The sequence below is a fragment of the Lacerta agilis genome, chromosome 3 (assembly GCF_009819535.1).
Source record: "Lacerta agilis isolate rLacAgi1 chromosome 3, rLacAgi1.pri, whole genome shotgun sequence".
NCBI lineage: Eukaryota > Metazoa > Chordata > Lepidosauria > Squamata > Lacertidae > Lacerta > Lacerta agilis.
In genome coordinates, this window is record NC_046314.1 from 45,323,333 (window position 1) to 45,338,421 (window position 15,089).

At 44.9% G+C, this 15,089-nt stretch overlaps 1 protein-coding gene across 4 annotated transcripts in view; it reads left to right on the top strand.

The window, feature by feature from the left end:
- GRIK2 (glutamate ionotropic receptor kainate type subunit 2) overlaps nucleotides 1-15,089 on the top strand; it is a 438,302-nt gene that overhangs the window by 2,497 nt on the left and 420,716 nt on the right. For all 4 annotated transcript variants that reach the window (XM_033143497.1, XM_033143496.1, XM_033143498.1 and 1 more), the window contains exon 2: nucleotides 5,833-6,362. In XM_033143497.1, the coding sequence (XP_032999388.1) occupies nucleotides 6,248-6,362 (115 nt within the window). In that variant the 5' untranslated portion in view covers nucleotides 5,833-6,247. The remainder of the gene's footprint in view (nucleotides 1-5,832; nucleotides 6,363-15,089) is intronic.

The following is a 15,089-nucleotide window of genomic DNA, read 5'->3' on the forward strand; positions in this document are numbered from 1 at the left end:
TAAAGAAAGCTGATGTGGGGGAAGCAGATTAGTGAATGTACAATTAATGCCAATGAAACTCTTAGCTTATACAGGAATACTGCATCAGAAGAATTGCTTTATTATCCAGGGCATGCGTTTTTAGATTGGTTTCATATTATTCGCCATCCAGCTTTCCCTGCTTGATATATGTATTTTCATTTCCACTTCACCTGCGCTGTGACCTTGGATAGCGAAAAGATGTTCCTGCTAGACAACGTATGGTGGAGAGGTAGAGTAAATCAAGATGCACAACAGGAAATTGAGTATTTAAAGCTCCCCCTCCCCAGCAACTCTCTGGTGGTGAAGGGCGGGGTCGCAGTTAAATAGGTTCCAGGGAACCACTGTCAAAAAAAGAGACATATTAACAGGCCAGACGTACCTGGAAAGTCATAATCAGCTTCCTCCTCGAAATGCCATAAAATAAAGCTCTTAAACCTTGGGACTATGTTGAGGAAAATGCCAAGGGGGAAATTCTGGGTACTTCTGGTGTGTGTGTGTTTAATTAATAATGCACAGTGTTGTGAGAGATGTGTGTGTGTGTGTGTGTGTGTGTGTGTGTGTATGTGTGTTGGTAAATGCCAGCTGCAGCCTTACTTAGCAAAGGGCAATGGAGATGGTAATTTCCAAGGCCGAAATTTATTATATATTTCAGGAAAGGCCTGACTCCTCAGGGAGCAATTCCAAACCATTACAATCAACCAGCCATTAGCCATTCACATTAATGGGGCTTGGTTTTCTGCCCTAAATGTGGCCAGTCGATTTTTCTGTACTTTCTAAACAGTTGGTGGACCAAAGACGTGCATTGTGGTATAACTGTGAAGAACAGAGATCGGGAGGGTTGACGGGTGTTTTTTTAATAGCACACTGAAGTGAGTTATCATAAAATATAGGAAAGACAATCAAAACAATCGAGGATAATCAAGGCAGAGACTGCATTGAGTTGTATGAACTATGCAGTCAGATTGCATGTTTAAAATATTTTGCTTGTCTCTTTGTTTGAAGCCTTGGGGAGGGGGGAGTAATTTATTTTCCTGTCCAAATGGTACATCATACACGCTGCTATGCATGGATATAAGCACCTCGTTACCAAATCCGTTAAAGGAGTGTGTGGTGCTGTCCGTGGTGCTGAAAAGGAGAGGGACCGTTTCCTCTACTAAATTTCATCAGTACAAGTTCGGTAGCTGTCCGTGGTGGTGCTGATACCTTTCTGCTTCACAAGCATCAGACAAGGGTTGGAGGCGAAGACGAACGTTGCAAGATTTTAAAAAATTGGAATATCTTATTTCGATGTTTCTCTGGTTGGATGACAATGCGGCAAACCTCCTAAAATGCAGGTGACTGGGAGGAAGAGGTGGGGAAGGAAACAAAATGAACAAAACCTTCCGCTTTAACAAGAGATTCCCTCTCAAGTTTAGTATTAGCTGATATGTAAGCCAAAGGTTACAGTGGAAATGGTAAAAGCTTTAAAAATAAAATAAAGGAGCAGCTTTAAATCCTGAACTTGTATAATTTTCAGTGATCCAATATCTTTATGTCTAGAGACACCTGATAGGCTTTATATCAGTTCCTTAAAGTATGAAGACGCTTCTTAATACTCTCAGAAACTGGGTTGCACCCTCTCTTATTCAGTTGATCTTGCTCCAAGTAAAGCAAATGAGCAGCAAATCCAGGAAACAGGCTATCTCAAAGGCACGTTTGCCGGCGAGATATTCCAACTGCACACTGAAGGAGTCGCTAGATATCCTTGTTTTCAGCATTAGGTACTTCTTCCTCCCTGCAAGTGCTCCAGTATAGTCAGATCGTTTGATTGAATTGCCTGCTAGACTGCATAAGTAGCCATTCATGATACTTGTTTTTGACACAGGAGTTAGATTTCCATCTTAAAAAAACCCAAAAAACCTAGCGTTGTTTAGTTATCCCTTAGTAGCAGGTAAGTTTCAGTCGGCACTTTGAAGTAAACATGTGCAGAGGAATTTCAGAGGCTGTAACAATAGAAAGTTGCTCGGATTTGCTATCCATCCTATAGCACCAGCTTCTCACAGTCACAGGTCCAAATTAAAATAGATGCATTAAGGCTGCAATTCTATTCAGACTTCTCTGGGAGTATGTCCCGGTAGACCAGTGAATAGGATCGGAAGTAAGAAACAGACTCTATATTTCTTGATACAGTTGGAACTAGAGAACTTGGTCCTAGATCCAATTGCATAAATAGTCAGTTTTCCCGCAGGTGTATGCCTCGGTTAAATAAGATCTCGGCCGTCTTGATTGATAGAATCTCTTTTAGACATTCTACTGCATTAAAGTGGGCTAGCCTCCAAACAGAAGATTAATCTCCATTCATTTTCATCGTATGGCGATAATAGGAATGATCTCCCCCCACCCTGCCTCACGTAGTTAGTAGTCTGATTCATGGAAGACTTTCCATTAGGGTTATATAAAATGCTGGCTTCTCCTCTACTAATGTGTCTTAATGACTCCTCAAAGGTTCAAATCCCCCACTTTTTTTTTAACCTCCCTCCTTGTGTAGAAAATAAGGGAGGGGGGAAACTGCCACCAGTGACACTAGTGAACAAATATTTGTAATGTGTGATGGTGGTAGTGAGTAGTTAAAGCAAAGTGATTGAAACGATAGCTACTTACTTCCGGCGGCGACGCCATCGCCGGGTGGTCGAAGGCTGCTTCGGGTCTGAAGCGCCTTGTCCATCCCGGGGGTTAGGAGCCGCGCTACCGCAGCGCGCGGCTCCGGTTGGGGTGCGGGAAGAGCGTCCCGCACCCTGGGCTCCCCGGCTGCGCCCGCGGAGGCTCCGAACCCTTCCCCTGCCCCCCTGTAAAGGGGGAGTGGGGGTGAAGGGACAACGGAGCCGGGCTTACGGGGATATGCCCCAACCGGGATGCAAATGCGGCGGCAAAGCCCGCGGTGAGCGTCCAAGTTCTACCTGTGAAGAATGGAGCTAAAGGAACCCGGTGGTCGTGAGTAAATAATCTTGGCAGAAATCGTGTTTTTGGAACGATCCGGGGGGAAGGAGAAAGGCAGCCTGCCTCCCTCCCTTCGAGCTTAAGAAATTAACCAATTTGAGGGATTGCTGCCACAGAACTGGTTATAAAGTATCTAAAATCGATACATGAGACTGGCAAACTTTTTTCTTGGGAAGCTAACTAGTGGAAAATATCTCTATTTAAAGTTGCGGTGTTTGCGCTCCAGCTTAGGAAAATGGCGACGAACAAAGAGACAGGAGAAGAAATATGATACCCACTTCCTCCTCCTCTGCCAGTATGCTGGGTTTCGTCCTTGAACTGGTATTGAACTCTGGACTAACAGATGAACAAAGGCTCACTGCCTTGAAGGTGGAACTAATTTACAGAAAAGTCAAAGTCTTGTGTGGGGGTCTGAAATGGAACCAACTGCCCACAGAGGAGGCTAACAAAACTTTTGACACTTTGGAAGAAAATCTTGTCAAAGAGCTGAGAGGATGGATGGAAAGAAGGGAAGAAATGAATGAGCTACTTCGGAGAGGAAATTCGCTTGTTGGGGGTGGCAGCCCCAAGGCGATGTCAAGATTTGCTATATCCAGTCCCCGAGGTGTGAGCTCGGGGGCCAGGGACAGAGAATTAAGGTATTTACAAGAAGAAAAGGAATGCTACAAAGAACCGGAGAAGCTGAGAGAGGGAGAGTTGGATACCTCGGAGCTCGTGGCAAGGAGAGCTTTGGACTGTGCCTGGATCTGTGGACGTTGGGAGAGGGAAGTTGCATGGAAGTTCAGTGCTGATGCCATCAGGAGAAGAAGAATGGACAGAGGGGGTGTGGGGTGAAGTATTAAGTAAAATCTAAAGCAATCTGTTATGGTATTTTGAAATCGGAGGGTGAACACTGTCAACAATAGCTTGTTTTATTATTTGTTTGAACATGAAAAGAGATATTTTAAGTTTCTATGTTATTAGCAGCAGTTCAAAGGATAGAAGAGATAGATTTGTTGAGGATGATTTGTGAGGATTTATGAGGATGTAGTATAAATGAAGTCATTTTAAGTGGTTTAAGTTTATAGATTAAGATGATTAAGACTAAGATGAAGATTAAGATGAATGTTTTACTTTATATATATAATTAAGTTTAATTTCTTTAAATGAAGAGGTTAAAAAGTAGATTATGGATATAAACTCGAAGGTGAAAAGGCAGGGGAAGTCAACTGTCAAGATTGGAAAAAGAAATTTTTTTTTTTGAGATGTTTAATTAAGAAGAAAAATCATGGCAATTTTTGTATTAGATGTGTAATTGTATTTGTTTTGTATGTGTATAAATGTAGGTGTGGTTAAGGTTGTATGTTGTTATAAGTAAAAATGTCAATAAATTCTTATAAAAAAAAAAAGAAACGATAGCTACTTAAGAAGGCAAATATCTTCTGCTTCAAGAAGGCTATAAACTGCACACAACTTACACTGGCACAAGCCCAGCCCTTATATATCAGTTACTAGGGAGTAAATAGTTTTGGAACTGGGAAACACAAAGCTTTCATTTCAACAGACAGTATATTCCAGTTGTGTTGTAAGTACTGTTCTCCCAAAGGGGAGGCATTTAAAAACTGAGAGCCTTCCTAATGCTATTAGCCAGATTTTTTTTTTTTTTAAATGAGGGACGTCTCGAAAAAATAATCCATATCTCATCCACTCATTATTATTTCTGGGTGCACTGTGTAGGTTCTTCAGCGGAGTATAAATTTTTAATCCTAGCAATTCCTGTCCTAACCTAGATGTGTTTACTGAGTCAGTCATAAAGTTACTATTGAAGGAACTGAGCATTTGATGGGCATAAACAGTAGAAAGTGAATGAGAATGTCCGGACATATGGAAAGAAGAAAAACCTGTTTGTGGATATGTTTTGAAACAATAATAACGTCATCGCCCCCACCCCCAGCTCTTAAACGAAGTGCTGTCTGTCTCCCCAGCCAGCCATTCAAGAATTAATACTGATAGTATCTGTCTCTCTCACCCAAAGGCTGCAATTCTAACTCCACTTACCTGGGAGTAAGCCCTACTGAAATCAGTGGGGATTACTTCTGAGTAACCATGGTTAGGATTGCAGCATGCAATTTGGTTGTATTGAAACAGGTCCGCAGCCAGTTCAAGACTTTGCCCTTAGTCCCCCTGTAGTCCTGTTGGGGCTGTGCTGACGGACCATTGTCCAGACTGGGGGCTTGGGCTCAGAGGCGCCAGCACTGTGAACACCTGAAGCTGAACCAGGCACCAACCCAACCACATTCTTCTTGGGTTTAACTAGGGCTACGAGCCTGGTGCGTGTCAATCTCCTTCCACGGGCGTTCTGCCCAGTAACTCCGGGGGCTTCATATCGGACACACAGACGGAGTCGCAGACCTCCTTCTGCTCCTTTCCCAGAACACTGCTGGAGCTTATTGGAAGAGAACCATCAGAATGTTAGGCACCTCATGCAGCCAAGTTGGAATAATAATAATAATAATAATAATAATAATAATAATAATAATAATAATAATAATAATAATAATAATAATTTCCAAGAGGCGATGGGATCGGTTGCATAAGAGGCCCGGGGAAGGCTTGTGTGGCTGGCAGCCTTAAGGCAAGACGAGCTCTCTCGCTTTCTCGCACTTCATCTTGGCTGCGCGTCAGAAGCCGTGCAGCAGTGCAGCAGAAGGGGAGCCCAACGGCCAGGCGAGTGCTCGCCTCTCGCTCGGCAGCGGTTTCGCGAGCTCGGGTTGCCGATTGATTTCTCTCTCTCTCTCTCTCTCTCCCCCTCTCTCTCTCTCCACCCCCCCCCATCTCTTCTCGCCTGCCTCCTAGGTTCGCCCGACTGGCCACGGCGCCTGCCTATGCCTGCCCGTGTGTGCGCGCTCGGGTGCGCGTGTGCGCGCGTGTGTGTTTGGAGTTCTCGAGGATCCTCTCCCCGCCCCGCGCTCAGCCCGACGACCATGGATGTCCCACCATTCCTTGCAGTTGAAGGTTGCTCCTTGGCGCAGTGAATGAAGATCATGCAGGGATTGCTAATGGCTTTGGGAAGCGGAGAGCCTCTCCCCTCGGTGTGACCATGCCGTGATCGCGTCTCCGGGCCAAACACTTCCGCGGCTCCGCAAGCTCGTGGAAACCGACCGCAGCGGCGGGGCTGGTGGCGGCGGCGCTGCTGGGGGGGACAAAAAGCGGACGCTTGAAGCGAAGGGGGCCAAGAGGAAAAGCGGCGCGTGTGTGCGTAGGAAACACCATGAAGATTATTTCCCCGATTCTAACTCATCCAGTCTTCAGAGGCACCATTCGGCTCATGCTTTGCTTACTGTGGATTGGATATTCCCAAGGAACCACGCATGTGTTGAGATTCGGTAAGGCGGCTTTCCCTCCCTCCCCCCACCCCCCGTAACGTTTGCTGGCATCTCTATGTTTCCCGAGGATTTTGCCAAGGAAGGAGGGGGCAGGTTGAAAGGAGCGGGGAAACGCGGGTGGGTGGGAGATGGAGCCACTTCCGGGCTAACACGAGTATATTTTTGTCTCCTCCCGATAGTATTAAGGCGCCAACTCCAGCCTTCGCCTTCTTTTCCCAGCGGCTGCAAAGCAAAGCGCGGTCGCCCCGGTCTCGATAATCCTCGGAAACTGGCTAGCGCCCGCCCCAACCAAAGCGGGTCTGGGCTGGTCTTAAACCCAGCTTGCTTTGTTGCTGCCTCTTTTGGAGGTGCCACAGTGCAGGTGGGAAGCCTCTGGGTCTGGAGGGCCGTTGCTGTGTTCATAGTTGGCAGATCCCACAAATGCCACCCCCATCCTCACCCCGGCAGCCTCTGCCCACAGAGATGCCAAATGCCAGGGCAATGTTGCTGTCCACAACCCTGGAAGGAAGGTCTCTCAGGCGCGGTGTCTCCTTTAACGATTATTTACTAGCAGTTAAGGGGCCTTTGAATTAGGAGGGATCAGGCCGTTTGATAACAGAGGAAATTAGGAAACTGCTTTTCAGGTTCTAGCCCCCACCCCTGACCCCCACAAATGATCAGCGAACTGGGAACTGGTAACTGGTTGACTCAGAGAGTGCGATCCACGCACCACGCAAGCCAAATGTCCTGCTTTTAAAGAAGCGTGACTGATGCCTACAGGTGCCATCCACATCCCATCCAAGTCAATGGGGTAACTTCCGCTGAGAATAATCTTCGAGCACACCCGTTTACTCGCGAGTAGGTGGTCGCAAGGCGGGTTGTGGATCACGGGGTAAAGTTTCTTGCCCTCAACACACCATTCTTGTTCCACGGGGGTTGGTAGAGTGTTTTCCGAGTGAGCGATTGAAGGATCGTGGCCAAAGAAACTCTCGAAGTTTCAGGAACGTGCCGGAGATTCAGAGACCACCACTGAATCCTAGACTTGCTCCCCGACGGTTCTTTGTGGACCCCAAAAATGTTGACTGTCAGGGTAGAGGAGAAAGGTGTCCACCAGCCACGCTGCAATGTCAGGGTTTTGTTGTGAATCTCCCAGAGCATCGTTGTCCGAGGAAAGTTATTCCAAAGTTAGGCGAGAATTAAGGCAGACAAAGAGCAGGAAGCAGCGAACCTTTCAGGTGTTTACGACCCAGTCCTAGAGAGTGTGTAATCCCATTGAAGCCAATGTTGAACTGAATAGTTCTGGATTTCATGCCGTGGCATTTGACCAAAGTACTAGTGAGATATGGATGAGGCTTGGGGCAGGGGAGGGTGGAGAGAGCGCGGGGAGTTGCTGTCCCAAACGAGAAGCGTCCTTAACTTCCCAGAGAAGCAATCCTTCTCTCCAAGCACCATTAAACATTTCCACTCCGGTGGAGTCCCTAGGGACTCATTGGTTTTGCTTGTTTAAAACCGGAGGAAATAAATCTGGGCGTCGTAAGAGAAGCCGGTCCTGATTCCAAAAGCAGCGGGTTGGTATTGATCAGCTGTGCTGGATTCTGAGTCCCCCCCCCCGCAGTGATTCTTAAAGCACGTTGCTCTTAGCAACCATCTTCAGGAATGCCTGGATTCCTTTGAAGAAAGCTCAAGATGGTCGGGGGGGGGGGAGTTAAACCTCAGGGAAGTCTGACCTGTAGCTCGTTGAAAGCAGCGGGGAGCTGTCTGTTGTTTGTGACACGAGTCCCTGGCTATGACGGAACTGTGGGATCCGCTGGGCTGTGAGAGTCAAGGCGCTGTTCCTCACGCCTTTCCCAAAAGATGCTCTCCGAGTGAATGGAAGGTGCCTTGCTTGCCCGGGAATTCCCGCCCGGTGCTAGTTTGTTCCAATGAAACATTGACTTACAAGAATGTTGTTGATCGATCAGACAGTAGAGGTGACGCCCCCTCTTTCTAAAGGCACACATAGACTCTGGGCATCTATCAATCCCTCTACAGTTTAGACGGCAAGGAATATAATACTTCCAAAGTAACGGCCCAATTGTGCACTGACATACTTGGATTAGAACCATGTAATCCCACTGAGTCAAATGTGCGTGTGTTTGAAATCAGTTTAAATCCCATTGCTTCATTTTAACAGGATTGTGAAACAGGCTGGTACTCTCACTTCCCAAACTATTTTCTGCTCCCTCCAAAAAATAATCTGCTACGGCTGAAGACCGCGTGTAGGTTTAGAACCTCAGAGTTTATCGTTCATCCCGTCCCCCCATCCCCCGCCGCCAGCTAAGCAGTTACCTTTTATTGGAGGGAGAGAGCAAAGGGTGCGTGACATGCGAGGCCTTTGATTGCCAGCTGTGCCCATTGCCTAATGTTGCCAGGAAATGAAAGAACCTTATGGCTTTTATCGAGGCATTCCAATGTGTGTTGGGGGGGGGTATGCGTGTAGAGGTATAACTTGGAGAGATGATGAAAAACAGAAATAATTGGGGGTTAGCTGAGGGACAAGGATCTGGATTCTGAGATCCTCAATCGCTGTTGTACCGGCTCCCGCTTTCTTTCTCCTCTCTGGAACCAGAAGGGGATCAAGAATCAGCCAAAAAAACAAACAAAAAAAAAACCGCACCCTCTTCACCTCTAGCTACTGTGATTGGCATTTCCCGCGGGGTATCCGTGTTTTACCCGCGAAAGTTTAGGTGGATCACAGTCTGTGAGAAACTGTTGCTACCTGGTAATTAATGTTCCATCAGAGGCGTTCAACCAGTTCGGGCCCAGCAAGGCCAAGCGATACAATGGAAAAGCCTGCCTGGGTCGCTGCCTCCGTTTGCTGGAGCTCATGATGGCACAACAAGCAAACGGCCAAGTTTGTGGCGGCCTCTGCACAAATGTATCATCTAGCCACACGCAGGCAAGTTTCTTACTTTACAGTCTGCCCGAAGAGAGAGAGACCTAAAAAAAAAAGGGCTTCAAGGGAGATTCCTGTGCTTTTGGGTTCTGCACTGTGCACAGTGAGAGGTGAGGCAGATAAGAGGGTCATTGCAGGAGCATTGCTGCAGATTTCGGCGAAAATCTTGCATTGGCGCTGCCTGTGTTAAACAAATAAGGTGGAAATCGGAAGCGTAGATTTTTATTTTTATTGCGACGGATGCAGAAATGTTCTGTTGGAGCATAGCTATAGGGAGCCTGTGTACCCGCATCTCAAAGGACTTTCACTGATTTTATAAATCTAGGATTTTGGAAGGTCTTTTCCTTCCACAATGTGGAATACATTTACTTAACATTGATCTGTCCAATAATTACTCATCACAGAAGGACGCTTAGTGAGGAGCTCCACTGCCTTGAACATACTATCGTTTCAGTACCACGGTCAGTTCCCGTGGTTTTTGATCGTCCTGGTCTGTGCTCTTTTGAGCACCTCGCTATGGAAAGGTTGTTTTGTTCATCCAGCTTCTTGTTATGTGGATTTGCAGTTCTGCAAGCTGTATATCTTAATGAATTCTATATTCTTGAGTCTTTGGGCCATAGTAGCTTAACTTCTGGAATAAATTTCCTTTTGAAATCAGTGGGACGCCAAACCTAAACAGATATTTACTTTTTTCCAGGTAACTATTGTGTATGTTCTGCCTGCTGGTTTGATTAGAAGGATCCAATGGGCTCTTTGCTTCACTCAGGTCCCCAAATCAAATGAGCATCACAGGATGCAAGCAAGACTTGCACTTCCATCTTATAAGGATATCTTAAAACTTGAGCTGCCTCTTGATTAGTGACAACTTAATTCATCGTGTATATTTTATTCCATTGGGAAAATGTTTAATTTTTTCTGCATTCGCATATGAGTAAAGCAACAGCTCTGAGGAATATAGGAAACTGTTTTTTTTTTGCTTTTGGAAGATGTATCAGTGTTTCTGTAGCCACCATCTTGGAAGAGGCATTCTCTCTTTAGTGTGTGAGAGAAGAGTGAATGATCCTTTTAAGATTGTGCTTTCCACCTACAGTTTTCATAGATCTATCTATCTATTAAAAATAATCTCTCTCCTGTTCCTCCTGATTAATAGGATGCAATATTTTTAGTTTATGAAAAACTTTTTAAACAATTAATTTAACTAATTGATTGATTAAACTTTGCCCTACTTAACAGTAAATCTCACTGTTCCCACTGGTAAGAGTGATTAGAATAGTAACTTCAGTAATCAGTCTGCTGCAGGGGTTTGCCATACTTTTTGGGCCTGTGGGCACATTGGCAAACTGAGGAAACTATCACAGGCACCGCAGGCACTCTGCCTGCACCACAACCTATTTGATTGGCTACTGGAGAATGCTTGTTTCAAGCTTAATTCAAGCAGGGGCAGGTATCCTTGTGGGCACCAGGGAAGGTCTCTGGGGGCCCGTGTGGGTGGTTCATGGTCAATTGTGTGTAAAAACTTTGAAAGAGGCCAGAGGGGCAGTGCAAGCACCACTGTTTCAAACAGGAAAATCAAACAGTTTCCAGTAAGGATATGTAATAACTGAAATGGACACCTAGTAGCTCCTTGGAGTACTGCCTGTTTTTTATTTGGTGTATCACATTTTTAGATCTCGCTTTGGCATTTTCTGTTATACTATACCTAGCACATGGTCAAATGGCCCTCAAAGATAGCTTACAAAGAATAATGGATTAATCAATAGTAGAAAGCATGGCATAGAGCAGAGCAGTCAAACAGGAGCCCTTGCTGTAATATTGACCTCTCAGAGTACTGTTATTGGGGAGCAGAGTGCTGTTGCACATATGTCCTGCTTGTAGGCTTCTCGCAGGCACCTGGTTGGCTACTGTGAGAGCAGGATACTAGTCTAGATGGGCTATTGGCTTGGTCCAGAAGGCTCTTCTTGCATCATTGTGAGTATATTTATGTTGAGACCTTTGAGGGTGTGGAGCAGAAACTGGGGGGAGGAGAAAGCCTTTCTCCACCCCAGCAAGCTAACCAATCAGGTTTCTCTATTCCTGAGGAAACCTTTTCCTGCTCTTCCCTGGGAGCTGCAGCTTTTCCTGACTGAATGACTGAATGAATGAATGAATGACTACTCTATGTGTTAAGCTCAATCAAATTTCTTCAGAACCTAGTAGCAAGTTGTTGTCATGCAACCATACTATTAATTTTGTAAAAAACAAACTACATTCAAGGAGATGACAATTCATGCTGTTCTGTAGTATGAGGTTATTATGCTGGGGATATTCATTGTGCCTTTCTCATCTCTGTCTGCTTTTTGTAAATATATGCGAAAAATTAAGGGTAGCCTAAAGATCAGAGGAGTGTGAAGCCTTGTAATTTTTTTTTTTTTAGCACAAGGACTTCATAACCTTCAATTCCATGCTTGTTGTGACTTATGCATTCTCTTTACTCTGAAGAAGCCTTGAGATCCAGTTGAGACCTCAGATGTAGCCTTTAGGGATTCAGTTAGTTAACATTACTCTAATCCTAATGCTAATTATCTTCGAATGCATACTATATTTAAGACTTGAAGATGCAGTTTGCTGGAAAATTTCCCCACACCCAGTCTACAGTCCTCAGACTCATGATTCCTACTCCCTTCAGTGGGAGTCAGAATAAGTGATATAGATTGCAGACACAAAATGTTGCATGACATTCTTTATGTTTCCTTTCTTTGAATGGTATAATATTGGCAGCTGAAGGCCATTTTTCTTGTCAAAAAGAGACAGTAGGACTTTGTATCATGTGTAGTTTCTCAGGGTCTTGAGATGCATGTTTGTATCAAGAGTGTTTTACTAAACTCTGACCCTAGCCAGGTCCGTAGAGTCAAATTCCTACTTTATCTTATTACTCTTTCTGGAAAATGATGATATAGACACAGTCCTTTTGAGTAAGAAAGTAAAAAGCCAAGGAAAAAAAGGAAATTGCCATTTTTGCTCATCACTTTTTGTTGCTTAGGTGCCCCTTCAACATTATGCAGTTTCTGGTTTTGTATCTACAGGGGTGCCCTTTAAGTGTCCAGGGTGGGAAATGCGGAGAGGAAAGACAAGCTCCATGCCATCTCCATGTTTTATGGTGTTATTGCTTAGGAGCACTCATATCCCTGGGTATGTCTTAGACACCATCACAAATACTCTTTAAACACTCGTCTTTAATTTTAAATATATCAGTGAGGGGGCTTTTGAATCTTGCTGTTTAATTGCTTCTCTCACCCCTGCCACTCTGCTGAAACTTAAAATGGTACTCCTGAATATCTGGTCTGAGATACATGAGCAAATTCTGTCAATGTTTCATCCCATTTGGCTGTATCAGCCAAAGAAGGACATACTTGTTCTTGCAGAACTATAAAATGAGGAGCTATAATTAGGAAGGTGGAAACAATTAGAACACTAAGAGATATAACCCCTAAGCTAGACATTTTGGACTGCAGCTCCCACCAGCTCTAGCAAAATAGCCAGGGATGATGGGAGTTGGAGGGCAGATCCACACCACACACTTAAATCACATTCAATGCACATTTAACCATATTACATTCCCCAAAGAATCATGGGAAGTGTAGTTTCACTGTCATAGAACTGCAATTCCCAGTTGCCAGGATTCTTTGGGGAAAGCTATGTTCTTTAAACTCATGGAGAAGAGGACTATTGATGGCTGCTAGCCATGATGGCTCTGCTCTGCTTCCTCAGTTGGAGGTGACAATGCTTCTGAATACCAGTTGCTGGAAACCACAGGAGTGGAGAGTGCTCATGTGCTCAAATCCAGATTACTGGTTTCCTGCAGACATCTGGTTGGCCACTGTGAGAAGAAGATGTGCTGGAGCAGATGGGCCTGTTCCAGCAAGCTATTCTTACGTTCTTAAACATATGTTGAATGTGCTTTAAAAGTATAGTGTAGAATAGCCCATAGTCAAAAGCAGGGCAGTCCAACACTTGGCCCTCAAGGCCTTTTTCAGTGGCCCTTGGGAACATTTTATTCTCCCCCCCCCCCCGCCAACTGCAGCCCTCATACTGCCTTCCCAAATCTGGGTAAGGAGGCACTGGCTTTGGGAAGGAGGCATGAGGGCTCTAACAGGGTCCTAGAGTCCTCCTTTCAAAAGCAAAGTCTAGTTAGTGCTTTCCCAGCTTTGGGAAGGAGTTAGGAGGGTTTTAGAAGCCATTGCCTTGTGCCTCCTTCCCAAAGCCCAAGGCCTCACTTAGATGGCTCTGGGAAGGCAACATGAGGGCTTGGGGAGGGGGGCATCAAATTTTGGCCTCACTACCCCTGCACACACCACAAGGCAGTGTGTGGCAGTGTGTGGCTCATGGGTTCCGTGGTATGAAAAGTTGGACCACCTTAGAAGTATCTGGGTGGGAAAGGCTTAGTAAAACCTTGAGTGACCTCTGGTGGTGGCAGCTAAGTGAAGACTCTTTGGAGACAAAGAGAGAACAATGACATTCCTGTGATTTAATTCCAATTTTAGTGATGGTGAGCTGTAAGTGTTAAATATGCCTGTTGCTTTCTTCAGGTTGTGTAAAAGCAATCAGAGATGAAAATGGCTATGCCGACAGCCTGAATTAAATCTCGCCTTCTATTCCTAGCTTCCCATGATGGGAAGTAAAGCACAGCTAGGGCTTTTGCATGGAATGGTCCACTAATGCTCTTACTAATGGAGATTTAATGATAGGGTATTGACAGCTGGATGATTGTTTTTGCAAGGCCATTATTATAGTAACAGGGGGCCAAAAAGGAGGGCATTGAGACAATCCATGTCTCTTTCAGGGTCTCTTTCTGTGCTGGAATAGTGTCTTTTACTTGACTGTGCCCACAGCAGGCAGCGCTCTTTCCAACTGATTACTCTCTTTCTGGAAAAAAAAATCTTTGCTGCTCTTTCAGTCAGTGTCCAAGTAGGAAAGTAAAGTCAAACTGAATTATGCATTAATGCATTGAACTTGGAGAGATCACCACAACTTCCCCCTTGTTTTCTGCAGGTGCTTAAACTGTGCTGGAGGATATTTGTATGGCAGGAGAGTAGCTCTGAGTTTTTCAGAGAGATGTGAAAGAGCCTGGGTAGTTTTGCAGCCTCTATGGAACCAAGAGTGAGGGTATTTTCCTCCCTGTTTGTTTGTTTGTTTATCGGGAGCTGGGAGGAAAAAGTTCACTTTCTGAGGGCAAGAGGCCTTCTGTGTGCATTAACTAGGTATTTAAACTCAGTCTTCAGCAGGAACAGCAAAAAAGAAAAGAAAAAATCTTTAGAGGAAAGCTAAGGTTAAGAGTCTCTCGAAGGAAGGAAGGAATCCACAGCATTGTTATTGACTGGTCTAGATTAAAGAGCAGAGAGGAAGATTTCAATTTGATAACGTCACAGCCCTTCCTGTTTTTCTTTGGCGCTTGTGCCGACAATTTTGTAAGGTAATTAAATTGGCTGATTGAAGTCACAGTGGTCATGGCGTGATAAAGACCATTTGGATTTAATGGAATTTAAAAACAACGGTGCGCAGCACACAACTCTTACCGAACAAGAATTTTAATGACCCATTCAGGGTGCTGACTAAATAGAATGTCCTGGACAAGTTTAATTGAAAGGGCAAACCCGATTAGGTGTATGCAGGCTTTATGGCCGGAGATAGGGGAATTAAAATTATCCTTTTTAAAAGACTCATTAATGCATTATCAAGATTTAAGGCCAGTCAAATAAGCTTTCTTCTATGGGGTAATCTTTGGAGGTTCCCCTGGGCCTTACCACTCCACATTTAAAGCCAAGCAACTTGTATAA